The 19,818-nt window shown below is 42.5% G+C and overlaps 1 protein-coding gene across 1 annotated transcript in view; it reads right to left on the bottom strand.

Annotated features, from left to right (window-relative positions):
- slc25a13 (solute carrier family 25 member 13) overlaps positions 1–19,818 on the bottom strand; it is a 47,412-nt gene that overhangs the window by 2,213 nt on the left and 25,381 nt on the right. The window contains exons 9-16 of the mRNA XM_019275391.2: positions 19,525–19,609; positions 16,989–17,073; positions 14,951–15,109; positions 13,132–13,184; positions 12,670–12,750; positions 7,789–7,929; positions 4,616–4,754; positions 528–686 (exon numbers count right to left, since the gene is read on the bottom strand). Of these exons, the coding sequence (XP_019130936.1) occupies positions 528–686; positions 4,616–4,754; positions 7,789–7,929; positions 12,670–12,750; positions 13,132–13,184; positions 14,951–15,109; positions 16,989–17,073; positions 19,525–19,609 (902 nt within the window). The remainder of the gene's footprint in view (positions 1–527; positions 687–4,615; positions 4,755–7,788; positions 7,930–12,669; positions 12,751–13,131; positions 13,185–14,950; positions 15,110–16,988; positions 17,074–19,524; positions 19,610–19,818) is intronic.

Below are 19,818 nucleotides of genomic sequence, written 5' to 3'. Positions count from 1 at the left end.
TGAAATGATACGTCAATAAAACATGATGATAATCGTGTAAATAATCCAACGACTCTTTAATCATTTCCATCTGTTTCCGTTCTTGCTTTGTGGTTCACAGTCAGCGTGTTCTTTTGTACGGTTTGATTTTCTATAGAAATTGTGATAACATCAATATCGTGCATTCTTTGTGCCACTAGTACAGTACAGTGAAAATCTGATATCATAACAGCTCTAATATACACATTAATCTACGCAACAAGGTTCAATGTCAGAAGTGAGAGGGATATAAAGTCAAAGGCTCTTCTGTTCCTCTATATTTCTATCAAACAATATTGATGGTGATACAACATGAATACTATATACTTTTGTTTTCATGTCATGCCAAACATTTTTTAGAGATATACAGAAAACATGCAGAGGTACTTCTTACAGGCCTTTTCGGTTTCTACAGTCTCTGCTCAGGCTCCATACGACCCAACAACATCCACCAGACAGGGTACAAAGACAGGGCAACACGATCAGATGCTGGCCTTAGTGAACATTACCTCCAGCTCCTTTCCAGAAAGCCCGGGGTCCCTCTTCTCTGAGAATCTTCCAGAAACAGTCTACCAGGCCGCTGTAGGTGGTCTGACCGGCACGTGCCGCCACCTGTAGCCTGGTCTTGATCACGTCAGCCGGGGTCACCAGAGAGGCCGCTGGCATGCCTGCGGAGAAAGAAAGCAGAGAGCTGTTTAGTTGTGTGACACTTTTTTTTTTAAACAGTTGTATATGTTTGATTCTAAATAGCACAAATTTTAAAATCTGCCCCAAACAAATGAAATGATTTGTCGAAGGCAGCCATCAGCGAGCAAATGAAATCTTGCATATCATCGTAACTGCATCTGATAGAGTGGTTTTAGCGTTCTTTGTTCCCCCCTTTTTTTAAAACACGTCATCTTGGATCTTGACCATCTTGCAGCCAGTCTGCTGCATACGAACACTATACACAAGTAGGGGCCAGTTCCTATCAATTCACCATCAACCAATCCATACCACCAACGAGGCCATTATTTAATCTCTACCTTTTTTCTCCCTTTCCTCTCTCTCCCACTTTCTTACAACCGTTTGAAAGGGGCCGAACAATGGACGGTAATGAGAGCAATGCACACTGTGCCCCGTGTGCCGGGCGAAAGTGACTGGCTGACTAAAGGGAGTGACTGCAAAACCCTCTCTCCAGCCACTTCAGCCATGAATGGACTCAATCATTGATGGCTCGGTCATTACCATCAACTGCCCTCTTGACGATTTACTCTGACTTCTTGGTTTTTGTAACGGCCAAACGAGCTATTCAGCAAGCCTAATCAACTCAGCATTAGGTAGCAGACTGGCACCCGGTGGAGACTGACCACCTGCGCTGAACTGAGGGGAGAGGAGAGCAAGAATATGAGGAAGCGTCCTGTGGATTTTTTTGAGGAAATGCGGTGAAGAGTAGTTGAAAAGAGAAAGTTGAGGAACAAGGGAAATAATAATAAGTAGAGCTTATTATCCTGTTCATATAATACCAATTATGCAGTCTTTATAACATGGCGAAGAGTATTTTTAACATTTATTTAACGCCTTCGAGGTGTTGTGGGAGAGTCCTGAGATGAATATATACATCTATAGGGCAGAAACTATTTTTATTATATATTTTCATGACAGATTAATTATCTTCTCTTCTTAATCAGCAGATTGTTTTGTGATTACCGTGTTAATTTGAAACTAAATAGCCCAATATCACAAGGGGATTCAAAATTAGTACATGTAACGGCTTCAGAGCATCAACTTGGACGAATCCTTTAACCGTAGAAAAAAAATTCAGAAGCATCATTAGGAGGACCAAAATTTAGAAAAATGTGTATCATAATTTTCTTGTGTGAGCAACAGACAAGCTTTAAGATTTTCAATAAAAGTTGCCCTGTGCAGGTCTAACAAATGTGTTGAGTGCATTTCCTTCCTCACGAAACATTTGCAAAGCTAATATTTTAATTATTTCAAATCATGTATCGTTGTCATGTTCGCTCACTGGCGGTCTTCTTCGTCATTTCCTTTAATGGTGCATTGCGGCGCTCCTTGACGTGTTACTGTCACCAGTTGCTGCACAGTGCAAAAGCTTGAGAGCAGAAGAAGTAGGATGTGAATCTGGTCATCTGTGCGCTCCTTTGTTCACAACCCATTCGTAAAACCATTGCTCCATTGTGAGACCAGTGGATAAAACCTCTACAGGGTACCTTTAACCCTGATATAAAATGGATAAATACTCGCAAATACTCACATTGTTAAATCAACTAGCTGTTTAAGCTATACGTGACTAAAATTAAAACATTAGTGTACCCTGTCAGGGACAAAAAATGTTTGACCTGACCGCTGTGCTATGCTTAAGCTAAAGGGGTTCACCAAAAATATTCAAATCATTCTCTGGAGATTAATATTCATGCCAAATGTCATGGTGATGTGACCAGTGTTGGGATATTGATGAACAGTCGGCCTGAACGTGGATATTCCTTACACCCCACAGTGAATCAGGCCAAAAACTCCCTCCATAACTCTTTCTCACATACAGAGTTAATGCGAGTTAGAGATGGCCAACACCATGTTCTTCACAGACCAGAGTAATGCCTAGCTAAATAATGCTGTGCAAACTGAGCGTGTAATTCAATTTCCTGTGCTGACTGTAAAACACTAATTGCCAGAATGCTGTAACCGCTGATAAATATATGTGAAAGAGGGATGATAAATGTGTCGCAGTAACGAAAAAAATAAAGAAATCATGAGGCTCGTTTCGGCTCGGAGTCTGTGGGCCGTGGCTGCCAGTCTTGTGGTGAGAAACCAGAGTAAAAATGGTGGAGGGAGGCAGGATTTATGATTTTTCCGTGTTGTGCTGTGCCTCTGCGTCAAAAAGAAAGAGCTGCTGACACATCTCTGAGGATTGAAAACAAATATTAAGTCTTTTATGCAAATGTTCTAAAGCCTTTTAACTTGGCAGGGGAGTGCTGGTCTGTTATTACTGTTTTCTTTAGGGATGAATCCAATATTAAAACTCTGCTTTGGGTAGATCATATTTTCATGCGGAGGATAAAGTTGTTAAGTCATCAGTGGATGTTGGTCCTCTTTGCCTCACTGTTATGACTAACCTACAGACAGGACTGTATGCATTCTTTCAGGGTGAACACACATAAAGTATGCGCAGGCATGTTTGCCTTCATGTGTGTTTGTGCATGTACAATATTATTAGGATTGGAAAGCCTCGCCGGTCTGCTTGGCAGGCATCTGAGGCGCTTCCCTGCTGCAGAGCTCCAAAACCCCAGTCCCCAATCACTGAGCAGCGCTCTAATTAGCAGCTACCGCCATGGAGCCTGCGGTCGGAGGCTGCCTGGCTTCCAAACTCTGAGCTCTGCTACTGTTACTGCAGGTCTGCAGAGGTCTGAGGCGAGAGCAGAGTGAGACCTGCTCTCACACTTTGGTCCAAAGGGTTTCATTTCATAAACTTCATGTCTACAGGTTGCCTCGGGGACAGGAAGATTTTGGCTTTTTGGCTCTCTTTGAAAGGTCAAATGTTTTACAAGACAAAACACTGTTTTTGGAGTCATGGACACACTAAAATAGGACTGTAGAGTCCAAACAAGGCATCACGAGATCCACTCATACTAACAGTGATGACAGGTAAATTGGAACAGACCTGATTACAGTGAATGACTTTTTCTGTTTGTTTTCTGTAAAAGATCTCGGACAAAGTTTCACCAGAGGTGAACCCAAAATTCTATTCCTTTTTAAGGCTGCTGTAAGCAATATTTTTATAAATGGATCACATGACTACTCCCATGTCAAAGGGGTCGCTCATAGCGATGAACCCGCAGAGGATTGTTACCGCACTCTGCTGTTTATCTAGGAGTTTTAATGCCTTTCAGGCTTGTGTCGCCTGGTTTATGGCCAGTTACTTTATTGTCTGGGTTCACTCTCATTCTCTCATCAGTGTAGTTTTCCTCTAAAAATTCACTTCACATTACCTGTCCGCCAGCAAACAGCAGACAGGCACAGTTAACTCCTTCAGGAGTTGGTGGAGACCAAAAACAGAGCTATAATGAGAGTCAATTTTGGAGGTATATTTGATTAGAAATGAATGATAATGGATAATGCTGCTGGATTACAAAATCAACTTTATAAACAATAAATTGTCAGTGTTGCCTTTACAGCTTCTCTCTGTGCTCAAAAGTAGCCAGAAAGTCTTCACAGGGATATAGTTGTCTTAACCTGTAGCCCATTGCATGGCAATTACGTTAATGGCATATGCAGGCTACACTCAGTCTCAATAGTACCAGATGAGGTGTGCTACTTATTCAGAAAAAAAAATATTAATACTAATTTTACCATTTACTAGGAGGCAAATTACAATGTCCCTGCACTCACTTCTTTTATGAGCATGCACAGTATGTTGCCGGCTTTAAAAACACCTTCCCAGAAAGCGCCCATAGTTGCTTTTGATTTTTAATAAATAACCCTGCAGGTAAAATTCTCAGTTTTGTTAATGTTAAAAGTAACTTTTTCCACTAATCTTCATACTAGTTCTTTAGTTATTTATTCCCTTTTTAAGGCTGGCAGGATAGAAGTATTTTACCTGCCAGCGCTCCAGCAAACAGCATCTTGACTGGCCCTATCCGTCCATCCTCCTCAGTGAGATAAGCCTTGAAGTGGGCGTAGCAGGGGAAGTAGATGGCTGAGAAGGGAATGTCCCGCAGGAAACACGCCTTGGAACCCTGGAGAACGACAGTCAGAGTGAAAAAGAGATGTTTTAGGTTATAATAATGGGTTAAACTATTTTAAAGACAAGGACAAACAGAAAAGAGAGCGTGAGTGTGATGGGGCTCTGGGGATTTAAGCCTTGACTTCTGACTTTGGTCTCTAAAGATGGATAATTGTTTTCTGTCTGTTCACAAACCAGCTATTCAAGCATCAACTGATGTTACCGCCAAAAGCTACTTCCAAAAAACTTCTCATGGCAGAGTGAAATATCGGCCGCAACATGACAGACAAATCATGTGTCTCCATATGCAAACGATCTGTGTCCTTAGCAGCAGGTGAAGGAGGCAGCTGAAGAAAAAAAAAAGAAAAAAGAAAAGAGTGGGAAACGCAGAGAAAGACAGACTGGCTGACGAAGATGACTCCTTGTCTGCCACTGTAAACAACACTATATCATCAAGCCTATTGAGTTTCCTGCTGAAGTTCAAGCCTGTTGGCCCGCTGCCACCTTCTCAATACAACAACTACAGTCAACAGAAAGCATTTAAAGAGCTGGGCAGGGTCTCCCTGTTTTGGACAGGCTTCATTAACTCCTTTGGGATAATCCTTTGGTTCCTACACACACACACACACACACACACACAAACAGACAGAGGATTGGCAGATACCTGGGCTATCTTTTTCACTCTCTTTCCTCTGGCACTTCTTGTCTGCCTGTCCGTCTTACTAGCTGGCTGGGGCCCGAGCGGCTGCTGAAAGCTGGGAGATTCTATCGAGGCAGGACAGACAAGCAGCGTCACAGGGACTGGGACAAGGAGTCTTATAACTGGCTGAGCAGTCTCTGAGAGAGAGAAAGTGTGTGTGTGTGTGAATGTAGAAAACTTGAACACCAAGATGCAATGTGATTAAATAACTTAGTTTAATAGAAAAATGTCTCCGATGTACCCTGACTGCGAGAAAAAAACACAATGAATGTAAACATCATGTGGGTTGATATTTCTACACTGACATCTTTCCCCCAGTGTTGAATGGTGGCGCTAGTGTGTTAGCCACCCTACCAACCGGTAGCTCCACCAGCAGAGGGTGAACGTCAGGATAATTACCCTGACAAAGGCAGCTCTGTGCCTGGGTGCAGCCCCTCCGGAGCCAGCCCGTCTGGGGCTTGCAGGCTGGAGCTCGTCTCCTCCCCACCTCCTCTCCAACACCACCACTGCCGCCAACGCTGCTACTGCTTTCTCAATGCACTTTGTCTCTTCTCTATGCGTGGACCAGGACACGAACACAATGAATACCGCGCACGCGCATGCACACATATGGGAGATGCAGCATTGAACAGCATTCTCACAGACAATTGAAAGAGTCTCCATAGTAGCTACAGGGACATACTGACAGAGTCATAAATCTGGGCAGGTAGACAGAGACAAGAGGAGGCTCCACAGTCTATTACAGACTTACTAACAGAACCAAAACATGGGAAGCTGCCTGTGCTGACAGGTGGTCACATCAGCAGATGCAAAGAAAACAAACCTGGGAACGTGCAGTAAAAACATTAGCAAAAGTTAAATCCGGTCTGAAGAAGGCCAGATATCATTGAAAAATAGTTTACAACTTGGAGTAAGTGCCATCATCTTACTTGCAAATTAATACAACCACAGGTATGAGATTGACATTTTCACAGTTGATTGTGTTTACAGTCGGAGCAGAATCTCCCCTGCTAAGCTCCATTAGGACCTATTTATGTAATTTAATTAGACATGCTCTGTTTCACCCTGAGGGCTAATGTCCTCATCCAGCCAGTTAAGCTGTTAACGTTAGCCGCAGCTCATTCATTGATTCCTATTCGGTCGAACTTGTAGTATCCAAAGAACACTTACAGAGGAACGAACAGACTGTCACAGAAAGTCACAATATTTATAAGAACAATGATTATTAAACTACAGAAAATATTCTTCAAAACACACCAACGCAACCATTTTTATATTAGCCTCCTCTGACACTATAATCTTTCACGCTTGCTTTACAATGTGTTGGGCGCATAATATCATACAACTCTAATATGTTCAAACAGTGCACTGTAATTTTTAGCCCGGTGCCATTGAAAAATACCAATTATGGCAATTAAGGTTAAATACAGCTTTTAGCATAAATTGTGCCTTTTCTTGTTCTTGAACAGAAGACCACATGGAATTGTTGATTTATATGATAGCCGATGTGGGGTAAGGTAATATGTATAGTTGTACAATAGTTAATAGGGAACTCATATGTGATTTAGTCATAACAGGAACAAGAAATAATGGACTGTAGTCTGACAGTGATTAGCAATTTAATCCAGTGGCAACAAATCCACCTTGAATTTAGTGTTACATAAAATATGGCTTTGGGCTTCCTCCACAATGTTATTTTTTTATTTAAAGATAAATGTGAGTGGAAATCACTTCGGTTTCATAATCAAAGTCCAACATCCTCTTACTGATGTGTTGTAGTGGACTGAGTTCATTTCTCAAGCTTAGTGGAGAATGAGAGACCAAGAGGTTTTCACAGGTTCTCATCAACAAATTAAACTCCGACCCAAATACGCTGAACAACACGATAACATTTCCAAAAGGGTTTTGGCATCGATGGTAGGCGAAGTTTAGAACTTTCCAAAAGTTATGTAACTCTCCTGACTGATCCTACTGGGACTTGAGCAAAAAAGGCAGAAAATATTAGAGATGACTGAGAATACTGTATTTATTTACAGCACACTTAAATGCAGCATTTAAATTTGCAGCTTTGATTAATGCAGCTCTTTATTTTGTGCAGTACTATATTTGGTAAGATACGAGTGGTAAATTTAAAATCTGTTCATCGAACAGTTCAAGCCTGCCACCAAGACACATCAGAAGAACTAAAATTAACCACTGAATCTCTAAAGATATTGTACTTTAAGAAGATAAGCTGTATAATGTTGGAGAAATCCATCTGAATCAGTTACATATGAGCCTTTAGTGTCCAGTTGCATTGTGTGTATTCATCTATGCATGAACCTCTGACCCCAAAGATGTTTCTCACCTTGTAAAGCCCAAAGAAGCCGAGGTCCCTGATGACGGAGAGGGCGCTGACCCTCGGCCCCGTGGTGATCTCTCCGGCCACCTGTAGACGGATCTTTACAATCTCCAGAGGGTTGGTGAAGATCACCTGAGAGCCACCAGCCTGCAGGAACAGAAAGACAAAAAGAAAAAAACAATAAAAAGGGAGGTCAAGAAGGGAAAAAGTTAAACATGATAACTGACTTCAATATATTGGCTTCAACATTAGTTCATTTTAATATTAAGATTCTTTAAGAGTGTCTGAGTTCCACTAAAACTAAAGTATTTATTTCAACAGAACACACTGATTGAATTAAGAAAAACATTATGATACATTCAAGATTGAACTATTATTTTTCTTGGGACCGATTGCAGAAAGTGATGCAACCCAACAAGAGTGCTGCCTCAGCAACCAGCTGCAAAACAAACATGCAGAGAGGAGGAGAGTGCAGGAGAGTACCGGGAAATCCAGCTGATGCATTCGAGTCTGTCAGCTGTTTGTCTTCATCACACAGACCCTGCGGCTACTGACTTCTCCTTTTCTTGCTAACCTCTCACTTCACGCCATTCTCCAAACCTGTACTTGTGAGGGGAGGGCAACAATACCGCCGCATGTCCAGACTGGTCTCTGTGCCTTTCAGGTCGGCCGGGCTTTTAAGTATAAGAGGTGGTGTTGCTGTGGCAAGACAAATGGTTAACTTTGTCTCAGTCAGGGAACATGACAGCATTTCCAGACTCCTTCTTGCATTTCTCTCACTCCCCTTTCTAATATTGTCTCTCCCTTTCTCGCTCTGACCTCCTCTCAAACAATCTCTCTCATCTTCTCTAATATTGTCTCACTCTTGCTACGGTTGCCAGTGGTTACTGTAGCCACACGCAAAAGGGCGGCACATCGCAATTAGATAGCAATCGGTTGCCATGGTGCCGTTTCGGTCTTAAATAGGCCTGGTCTGTTTGTTGTTGTTTCTCTCCTTGTCTCCCCCTCCATCATGCGCTTCGTTATGAATGATGAATTGTTGCCTTACGGGAAAGCATCAAACTTCAATCTGCAACATGGGAATTTTTATTTTTATATTTTTCACTAAATGTCCCTCAGTTTTAAGTGTTACCATATATTGCCTAAGAGAGGAGAAGGAGGAGGGAGAGACAGAGATCATAATAGTCTCATTGAAGGTGTGTGCAGATCTTATAGTGGACTACAGCTTCCCGTCCAAACCCAACGAGAGGCTGTGAATAGCAGGAGGGCTCAAGCTGCTAAATCGCACAGCTTACTCTTTATGACTTGTTTTATGGAAATAATCTAGTTGATTACATGCTGGCTAATAGCGTGAGCACTAAGAGGCTATTGGCTCCAGCCCCTCGAAGTGTTGGCTGCTTCAATTGGATACTAATGAGACTGGAGATGGAAGAGATGAGAGATGTTGTTTACTCAAGGAGAGTAAACAACAACATTGTTCAGACGAGACGAGCTGACAATTAGACCTGACAACATGAGATAAAAGGAGTGACAGTGCGGAGATTTTTTTTTGTGTGTGTGTGCTCTGCCGTCCCACATTCCTACTTAACGGTGGAAAATAACTTGAAAACTTTGAACATCCCGGACAGAGGACAAGGAGGAGGAGGAAGAGGAGGAGTGGGGGGGTCGAAAAAAAAGAGAATGGGACAAATAAACAGAGCGAGCTAATGAGAGAGAGAATGATGGTCAGACAGAAACAGAAAGAGGAGTAGTCAAAACAAGAGAAGTGAGGGAAGGTCGAGGCTGAGGCGGAGAGGTTGAGGGTTGTGATTATGGAGTGACAGCGTCGGCGGCTCTCTCATGATTCCCAGGTAATTACAAGGCAAGGTGATCCTTAGAAACCTGGGACGTCAGCACCTTATGCACGCATCACAGCTCCTGGCGATGTGTGTGTGTGTGTGTGTGTGTTGCAGAAAGCGCTTAGTAAAGTTTGAGGCCCCTCCCGCCCTCCCCGTCTGCAACACCAGTACACATGCCAACCACTCACTTACGGCAATACAACAGATTAGCACCCACTGAAAACATTTGCCACCGTCCATAAATAACAATCACATTTTCATTTGTGCTTAACACCTTTCATGCTACATGTGCATGTATGTGTGTGTGTGTGTATGTGTGTGTGTGTGGATTAGATTCTCTGATAATGTTTTCATAATTCACATCAGGCCTGAATAAGAAACTCATTACAAAGACTTAAACCAGCCATGCAAACTGTGATACATTCACAGTGAACGCGAACAAAGTATTACTGTTTTCTGACTCTCGGTCTTACCCCGCTCCTCCTCTCAGCAATGACCCAGTAAGTATTTTGTGTAACTTAAGTCCTAAAATGCAGGCCAGTAACTGCCAGATAAGCATCCAGCCAGCTCAGTCAACGGAGCATGCCATTCTTACCAAATAATCATTAGAAACTGGCAACCTACGCTGGAGCCTAATGGTGCTGAGCCACAGGGTTTAGAGGGAAGGGGGAGGGAGGAGGCGAGGAGAGGTGAGAAGAGGAGAGGAGAGGTGCAGAGAAAAGGATGAGGTAAAAAAGCACATTAGAGGAGATAAAGAAGTTGCTTTAGATAAGTTTAGGAACATATAACACAGTCTGTTCCCTTCATCTTTCTGTCTTTCTGTCTTTTGTTTTATAGACTGTGGACCTGAGGCTGACACTGTGGTCCAAACCAACACTTTCACAGCTACCAAATGATATAAACAGATTTCATGTGCTGTGGCTGGAGCCTCACTAAAACAGGGTTCAGGAGAGTTTTCTGTGTGTGTATGCGTGCGTGAGTGTGTACGAGTGTGTAAGATAAAGTGGCAGGCAGAGTGCAGTGCCAGCACTAACACTGGGGCCTCAGCCAGGATGAAAGGAGCTGTCACGATGGCTCATGGAGGAAAAGAGGAAAAATCCATCCGTCCACGCTCCTCTCCCCTACATTTATCCTCTTCACTCCTGATGCATCTGTTTTGGTTCTGCTTCTCGATCCATATGGCTCACATAAAATGAAAAAAAAAAAGGCGCCTGCTACTCTTCACACCCAGCACAGTGCCTAACATTTCTTCAGTACATTTGCTTTTGCCACTTTTTTAATTTTTTCTCAAAATCACTATTCAAAAATGAAACGCTACATTTAAGTTGTAGCAAATGTGCCGTGCTAAAACATTTCTTAAACATATTCTATTCAGAGAACTAATAAGGTCAATTGAATGTGCCTGAGTGGAGCTAAACCCATAATAACTTGTGTATCCTGAAATACTTTGCTTTAGTGATCGGCATCAAAAGAGGGCTGAGTGAAAGACTTTCTTTCATTTTCTCTGGCTAAAGCTGCCGGCCTTGGTGGACTCGCAGTGTGTGTGTGTGTGTGTGTGTGTGTGTGTGTGTGTGTGTGTGCATACACGCGTTGGGGGTAGACTGTGACAGCTCAGTGATCAAAACCTATGATGGGAGGGGAGCAGGTAACAGACTGGCGGTGGTGGTGGGGTTTCAGGTAGCAGCCGCTGTCAATCTTCGTCTCCTATCTGTGTGTGTGTGTGCGCGCGTGTGTGTGCGTGCACCTGTATGCTCCTCTGTTTGTCATACATCCACACACTCCTGCAAGCATGTACAGTATTCGCGTTTGCTCTTTCATGTACGATCTTTACACGTTCCGTCAACAGACGGAGACTTCTGGCCTCCAAACAGGTCCATGTCTGTCTGCTCAACTGTCAGAGGGGCGGCACTCAGAAAACAGGTAAACATAGTTAAGAGATGTGTGCTGCCTTAGTTACTGTATACACTGTCTGTGTAGTGCACACTATCATTTAAGCACAGTGCACTGTGAAGAGCCAGGATGATGAAGAGGCTCCATGTTTGGGCTTTTATGGAATAAATAGTGAAGACCGAAATATGTAATGTTGACTGTGTTTGAGCAGAGCACTTGCAGACAGGCTGAATATCTGTGGCCGTATTCACACTGACAACACTCTCACAGAACTCGTAGGAGAGATTCGGGTTCTCAGAGTGACTGTGAGCTGAGGGGAACCTTTGACTTAGTGAAGAGGTGTGACTGTTCAGCATGATTAGACACTCTCACCTGATCAAGAAAAATTCTCCTCACTTCTGTTTTAGCCATCCAGAATTCACATATAGAACCGGACGCTATAATTACATACATAGTCTATGTCAAGTATGGTTAACTTTTTAAATCTTAAATGAATGCTGAGAGCAAACTAACACGTCTGAGTGATTTAAAACATCTTGGCTTTGCAAGATCTTATTTTCCACTTCACTACTATACATCTATATATTACTCTCTCCACTTCTGCTTTTACCTCTCATCCCCACGCTGCATAAAATTGCAATAATGTAAAGCTATAATATTAAAAAAAACTGTGTGGAAAGAAGTGCCTCTCAATAAAGAGTGTAAAGGCCTTACCTAAACATTTCCTCCGCACGTTACACACCACAAGGCACAAATGCTTGAGATGGAAAATGAAGTTTGCTGCATTGTCTATTTGCAACAATTTCTTTTACCTATAGTTCTAATATTACTGTGCTTTGTTGTAGATCTTACATTTTATAACCAACACACATTTTCTTTCACACACAACAATCTGCCAGTATTTTTATGAACAATATGATGCAAGGTGCATTCAAAACTAAAGCTCCGCTGGTAAAATAGTAAGGATAACTCACTCTGAGATGACGGTCCACTTAAATATTAACAGTTTAAACTGATTTGTCTTTTTAAAAGTTCCTGTATGTATCACTCAATGGCCTTAAATTTAGCCCAGTTTTACCACTGACTTTGCACCATGCTTCACTTGTAAAGAAGTGAGTAAGTTTTCCTCACGAAATATGACTATTGACGTGAGACTTACGCATCCACCTGCCAAGATCTCAGCTGCCAGTGGGACTGTGCCATCTTTCTGTCTGGTCTTTCCTCGCACAAAGTCATTCACCTGGAAACACAAAATCAGGCAATGGCTGGCATCATGGAACATGGTCAATAAACAGTGTACAGTGTGTTATAAAAACCTTGAAATGTAATAATTAGGAGAATAAATATAATTTTTTTTAACTGCAGTTTACATCTGTGGTATTGACAGATTGGCAGACCTTTGCTGCTGTTGGTACCGCAAATATGAACTGTTTAGATGTCGTTTATTAAGATGCTTTACATAGTTTACAAATGCAGCAGTACAGGAAGGTTACGCAGGTTATGTGCATGTGTGGTATGGGTGTAGTATCACATATAAACTCCATCCAAAAGATGGAAGGGATGGAATAAGCTCATGAAACTCTGCCTGTGTGTCTATGCGCTTTCTAACGCAGTGACTTACTGTGAGCTTTATGGCTTTCTCGGGCGCCACACCCAGTAGCTGTGGTACAAGACCTATCATTAGAAAACGACGAGATGATTAAAAAAAAAAAAAAAAAAAAAAGAGTGCTGTGGTACCCCTACTCACTCGCACACACACATACACATACATGCATATACATATACCACTTCCACACTCCACATGATGTGTGGCTTCCCGCCGCATGCGTCCAACCCTGCAAGATCCCCCAGACGCTAATGAAATCTATTGATGTGGAGTGTGGGGACATCAGAGTAGCAACAAGAGAGAGAGAGAGAGAGAGAGAGAGAGAGGGGAAGAAAGGGGTAAAGAGAGGATCAAGAGAGAGAAAACTGCTTCCCAGAATAGGAAAAAAGGGCAGAGTATAAAACAAACCAACCAAAAGTTTATGCAGACCTCAATTACAACCCAGAGCAGGATAAAAATAAACAAAATAATCACAACAGAGCACAATGAAACTTGGCCCCCTACCCAGCCTCGAGGCAAGAGGCGCACACACATACACACAAATGCACATTTGGTTAGTAGTAGTAACAAACACAGTAAATAATCTACAGTAGTTTGTGTGTGAGGAGACCACACACACACACACACACACACACACACATAATCACATACTCAATTTGGAACTTGGACCTCATAAAAAAAATTCTTGAAATATTTTTTTCTTCAACACACAATGCTTGTACATACAGACACAAAAGGACATGGGAAAATACACCTAATTTATTTTTGGTAAACTCACCCCTGTGGAAAAAAAAAAAAAAAAAAACCTGGAAAGATGCTCCTGTTTCTCTTGTTTTGTTTAAGAGATTCCCGGCTTCATACTACATTAGTAATTGTGCCAGTTTTGCGCTGCTGATTCTACATTCTTCCCTCGACAGATTTTTTTTTTTTTTTTTTTGAGGTTTTCAGTGAAGGCACTTTCAACTTATATTACATAACTACAGTTTGGCTGTCAGGATACCTGTCTAGCGATCTATCTGGAGCCAGACCTGTCTGTCTTTGTGTCTGTGAAGCTATTCCACTCTTTCTGTCCTTTTGTGTTTCCCACAGAAATCCAAGCATTCAAGTTTCCTCTCTGGAGCCCAGTGCTGTCAATCAAAATCATGGGATTTTAAAAAGGCCCCCGCCACCGTTCAAGTGGACTTTTTTTTTTTTCATTCCGACCCCAACAATACCGACACAGACACCGTAACCTCTGTTTCTGAAGACAGGGCAGGTAGTCATTAAGGATGTCATGCCCTGGTATGTGTGTACCTGCATGCCCAAGAAGTCGCCTTCATGTCGGTGTGTGCATGCCTACATACTTGTGGGTCTGCTCAGTGTCTGTGCATGTGTTTGTATGAGTGTGTAAGTCCAGACGTGCGACATCGCCGCAACGTGACACAGGCCTAAAGGTATGTGGCCTCGCGTGTGACGTTCATTGTCCTGCTTTGAAAGTCCCCAGCCAGCCGGTAATCACTTCAAAGGAGACAGGTCAACATTGAGGTGAACTCACACCGCCCTCCGTCCGCCCTACACTTTTCTTCTCCTCTCGTCTCCTCTCTTTATTGTCTCTACTCCTTGCTTCTTCTTTCTTCTCTCTCATCAGAACCCGTTTTGGGTCTTTGACTGCCTGTGAGTTGTTTTTTAGCTGTTTGAGGATGGATGTGAGGATGAATGATGAATGGCCTTTTCTTTTTAGTTTTGACTTAATCATATGTGTAAGTATGTTAAACCCTTCAACAGTACTTCACATTTTGATATTTGACATCACACATTAAAGCAGTTTTAAAAATGTGTGCTCGTGTATGCTGACCTCGGTAAAGGCCGAAGACACCCTCGTAGCGCACCACCTTCTTGAAGCAGTCGATGCTGTTCTTGTACATGAGCTCTCCCACCAGGGAGCCACTGCTCCTCTGGTTTTGCATACGTGTCTTCACCAGATCGATGGGGTACACTGCTGTGGCACCGACAGCTACAGAGAAAAAAAACAAAAACTTGATACTGGTCACATGTCCTAAGCGCAACGGTTTGTTTATTTCGATACGCATATTCAGTTATGTGGTTTACTGTTATGACTGCCCCACCAATGTCCTCCCCTTGACCTTAACCAGCATCCCATCCTCTGCCTACAGTACATCTTTTGCAAGTGAAAACAACAGCAATAAAAAAAATGTTGCAAAATGCTACAGACACAGAAGAGTAAGACTAAAGAGAAAATAGTGCTGTTAGGGTCACGTGATATGACAGATAACCAATGAGCGATTTGATTATCTGGACATGTATATTAAATGGTGGGTCCAGCAATACAAGACGTAGTTCTTGAGCAGAAAGAACTGCAAAAACTGAACAGAGACAATCTCGTACACACAGACTTCTTAGAATGATTTAAGAGCATTTGTCATATTCATCTATTTTCTTGTGTTTGGACTTTACGAGTGGTCCAGGCCTTAACACTAGCTTGTCTTAAGGATTGCAATGCCTTAATCTTTATGAAAGATATGATGGCAAAGAACTAAAGTAAACTAAACATTCATAACCAGATTTTTTGAAGTGGCAACTTAGACAGTTAAGCTGTTGTTAGAAAAATTCTCTCACTCCAAACGCAAAATCCTCTAAAAACCTGACAGCTACATCACCTGCCATTTGTTGTTCCCTCCATCCTCGTGACTTCATCTAAAATCATTCTTCATTCTTCTTACTATTCTTTATTTCTGTCACAGCTCTGTTCTGATATGACGTCATTGGCGGCTGTACTAATATTTCCTAATTGTTTGAGGTCTCCTAATAGACTACTGACACTGCTAAAATCGTTCTGTTTTAGTCTTCTGGTTTCCGACAGCAGAACTTGAAGCTCTGCGGTGTGAAAGTGTTCTTTATACTCTTTTGGTAGCCTTTATGTGAATGAAACAAATCTCATGAACACACACCCACTTGTGAACAGGTGGCATTCATCCGGTTAAACTAGCAATTTATGACAAGTTTCTGAAGTTAAGAAAGTTTAGTAATGAAAATTGGAGCTCTGGTACAAGGAAATCTCAAAGAAGTCATCAAGGTTTAGAATACGGAAAGGGATAAGCACTGCAAATTCACCTCCATTATAATATATATATACATATATTCTGTATATAACTACCTGCTTTGCTAAATGCTACTGATGATAGGTGAGAAAATATGTCTTGTTATTTGGGTGAAGTGACCCCTTAAGAGGAAGAGGAAAAAGGGCGGAGGAGGAAGGGGAAGTCTGTGGGGGTGACGTGAAAGACGTTGAAGTGTTTTGAGTCCCAGTGTCTTCGGCCCGTCAGACGGACACAAACAAAAAGAACCGACCCAAGGCGACAGACTTAATTAGAGAGAGACCGAGAGAGAAGAAGGGATGGCAGACCCATACCTCCTTATTAAGTTGTCTCCCTTGGGATAGAAGGAGGTGGAGAAGGGAGGAATGAAGGAAGGGAGCAGGAGGAGGAGTGGAAAAACAGTGGGGAGTCTGAAGACAAACACAAGGCACAGGCACCGCCCTTCACCCCCACCCGCATCCACTTCTGATCACTCACACAGGTACAAAAGAATCCTCACAGGAGGGTTTTCCCATGGCACGACAGGACAGAGGGATGGTAAAGAGCAGGGCAGAGATAGAGAGAGAGAGATTGAGCGAGAACAAGAAAGAGAGGGAGCACTTCTCCTTAAGCAGGGGAGCAACCGTTGCTCTTGTAAGCAAGGGAGAGGGCAATAGAGGGGCCATTGTCCTCTCTCTCTCACCCTGTTCTTATGAGGACAGCGGGAGGGGGTAGGTGAGTGGGTGGTGGGGCAGTGGGGTGAAGGTATGCAGGGAGCCAATGGGACGTGACTCTTACCCCCTGCCACTGAGCCAAGGGTGAACCTGTAGGCCGACTCTGCCACCTGGATGAGGATGGGGCGGGAGCCATCACTGCCCAACTGCTGCTCACACAATGGGAAAGAGACAAAAAAAGAAATTAGAGCACAAGTGTAACGCGACAAATTAAAACTATTCGACGAAGCAGCTAGCTGGAGAGAAACATTACTCTAGACAAGCCACCGTTTCAGACATTGATACTTAAGTACTGCTTCTCATAAAACACTGCATGCCACACATCTAATTCCACCACCCTGCAAGCTCAATTACACGCTATTGTGTCAATCATTTTTCACACCTGCTGTATCGTGTTTGGCAGCAAGTCCTGATTTCACGATGGACATTGGTATACAGAGTAACGGTCATTTAATTAACATTCATGCTGGCAAGAAAGTGGGAGTGGGAAGATACCTGAACATAAGAGTAAAAAATATCTTCATACGTAGTCAAGACATTCAGTATTTGATTATGATAAACCAGTATTATAATATGAATATAAAATCAGGGTAGATGAAATAACAGGTGAAAGCAACACAAAGCCCTGCACAAGGTGGTAGATTAGTAGCTGAAATAGTCAGAGTTAGTGGATCTACTCATCTACTGCAAGTGATGGTGTGATGTAACTTGAGTTAGAAGTGCAAAAGATATTAAATTTTTTTTATGTTTTGAAATTACCAACAGACTGCTGCATGAAACATTGTTAAACTATGAACTACTTGTTCATATCTACTGCTGTTTGATAAAGTAATCTGTTGTGTGTATGTCTCATTGCTATAAGTCATTATTTGACATTTTAATTGTATAATATATAATTATATGTCCCAAAGTTCATTTCGGGTGTAAATACTCAACATAATTTAATTTATAATCAATTCTTTCAAATACATATCAACCTAAACTAAAGCTGCTTGTTGGCAAATTTGATAATCTTAATTTTTCACTGTTACAACTTTTCTTTGCTCATTTAGATTGACATTAGTCTCAGAAAATTCATCATGTAAGAGTGTTGGTCAACTAAATCTGTAATCAAAGTGATCTTAATACACCCATGTGACCATCACCACGCGATGCAAGGAGCAGAAGAGTGTTAGTAGCCAACATTAACTACACAGTAACATTAGCCACACTCCCCCCTCTGATTGAGGTACCTGTTGCCTTGTCTGGTCTGCCCAGCCCTGGCCTCACGACCCTGGGGAAAAGGGGGGTGGAGGGTTGTAAGCATGTATATGTGTGTGTGTGTGTGTGTGTGTGTGTGTGTGTGTGTGTCCATGACTGAGTGTTTGAGGGGGATGGGAGTCTCTAGAACAGGTCCACCTGTCAGAGTGAACTCCCACCTCACCCCACCTCCTTCTACAATTCAGAGGTTTCTTCCTGCACAAATGTCTTCTTTAAACACAACCTCCTACACTTCTACCATCCTCCTCAGCTCTGTCAGCCTGAAGACTGGTGAAACTTGGCAATACTAGCTGCCAGGATGTTTGAGGGAAAAAGAGGGAACAAGTTAACAGGATATAAAGAGACAAAAAGACAAACCCGACAAACATGTAGAGAAATAAGAGAGAGGGAGTGAGAGAGACGTAGATCAAAAAAGGAAATGGAGAGAACTAGTGAAGGATGAGAGAAAGCTCCAGCTAGCTGGCGGCCAGCCTCCGAGGCCAAACCACAAGGGCCTAAAGTGGCTCATTGTGGTGGGACTGGCGTCTGTGTAGTGCTGGGCCCCTTTGCTTTCTCCCCTTTGGCCCCCGCCTGCTCCAATATGGCCTGGCCAAGCCTTCACTGTAGCGCTGGAACCCACCAGGCAACACAACTCTGACCAAACAGCTCGGGAAGGAAAACAGTCATCTGCTCATCTGTCTGGCCGTCCATACGTCTTTCTTCCTCTTCTTCATTACAAATTGCTCTTGTTTGCTGCTGCAAAGTCTTCACATCCATTACTTGCAACATGAAACATGTTTGAGGCTCATTAAACTTTGAGGATTGCTCTGCTCTGGATGTCTCTGGATTTGGAGTTTTGTATGTTTTTTTAAGACATCAACCGCATGTCAGGGAGAGGTCTGGTGGTGTTTTCTCTCATGAAAGTTTCTTTAGGTTTGTGATGGGAAGTTACTTGGACACACAACTTGGTCTGAACCTTAGTATGAACTTTTGAAAATGAACAGGGCTGGCGATTACTGGACGACTGGCATTCTAGGGGTAAACGTTCCACTTTATATCTGACAGAACTTGTTTGGATCTGTGTCTCCAGTCTTATGTTTTTCTTTCATTTACACGTAAGTCTAAAAAAAACGACTCAATGAATTAATTGTGTAATTCATGCCAAAGTGCCAAATCACACAGATGCTTTGTTTTGAGGGATTAATTACCTGTGAAAAGGAGATATCATTATACTTAATTATATTATAAATCTTAGTAATGTGCATGGTGACATCTAGCCCTGGAGAATGTGCTGAGGCAAAAAGGAGCTGCCAGTGTGGAAGAGGAAACCAAATGCATCAACAAGTCTTCATATTCTGTACCTGTCTCTGGACCTCAGCCAAGTTGTAGGGCAGGGCGCCTTCCTCCAGTGGAGCGATGTTCTCAATGTCCACTAAACCAACACGTCTGATGAAGAGAGAGAGAGAGGTTTCAAGTAACTTTCAACTGTTGTAAAAACTCTCAGAGGATTATAATATTTCATCAATGAATCACTGAGTCCATGACCTTTGGAAGCACCATCTGTCCGTCTGATGTTACTCAGAGTTTACGGATACTTTGCCATCTTTCCATGTGAAAATATTGTGGCATTCAAAAATCCAGACCTGTGCTTGGCA

The sequence above is a fragment of the Larimichthys crocea genome, chromosome XIII (genome assembly GCF_000972845.2).
Source record: "Larimichthys crocea isolate SSNF chromosome XIII, L_crocea_2.0, whole genome shotgun sequence".
Taxonomy (NCBI): domain Eukaryota; kingdom Metazoa; phylum Chordata; class Actinopteri; family Sciaenidae; genus Larimichthys; species Larimichthys crocea.
Note: the sequence above shows the minus strand (reverse complement) of the source record. Positions and strands in the feature narration are given on the sequence as shown.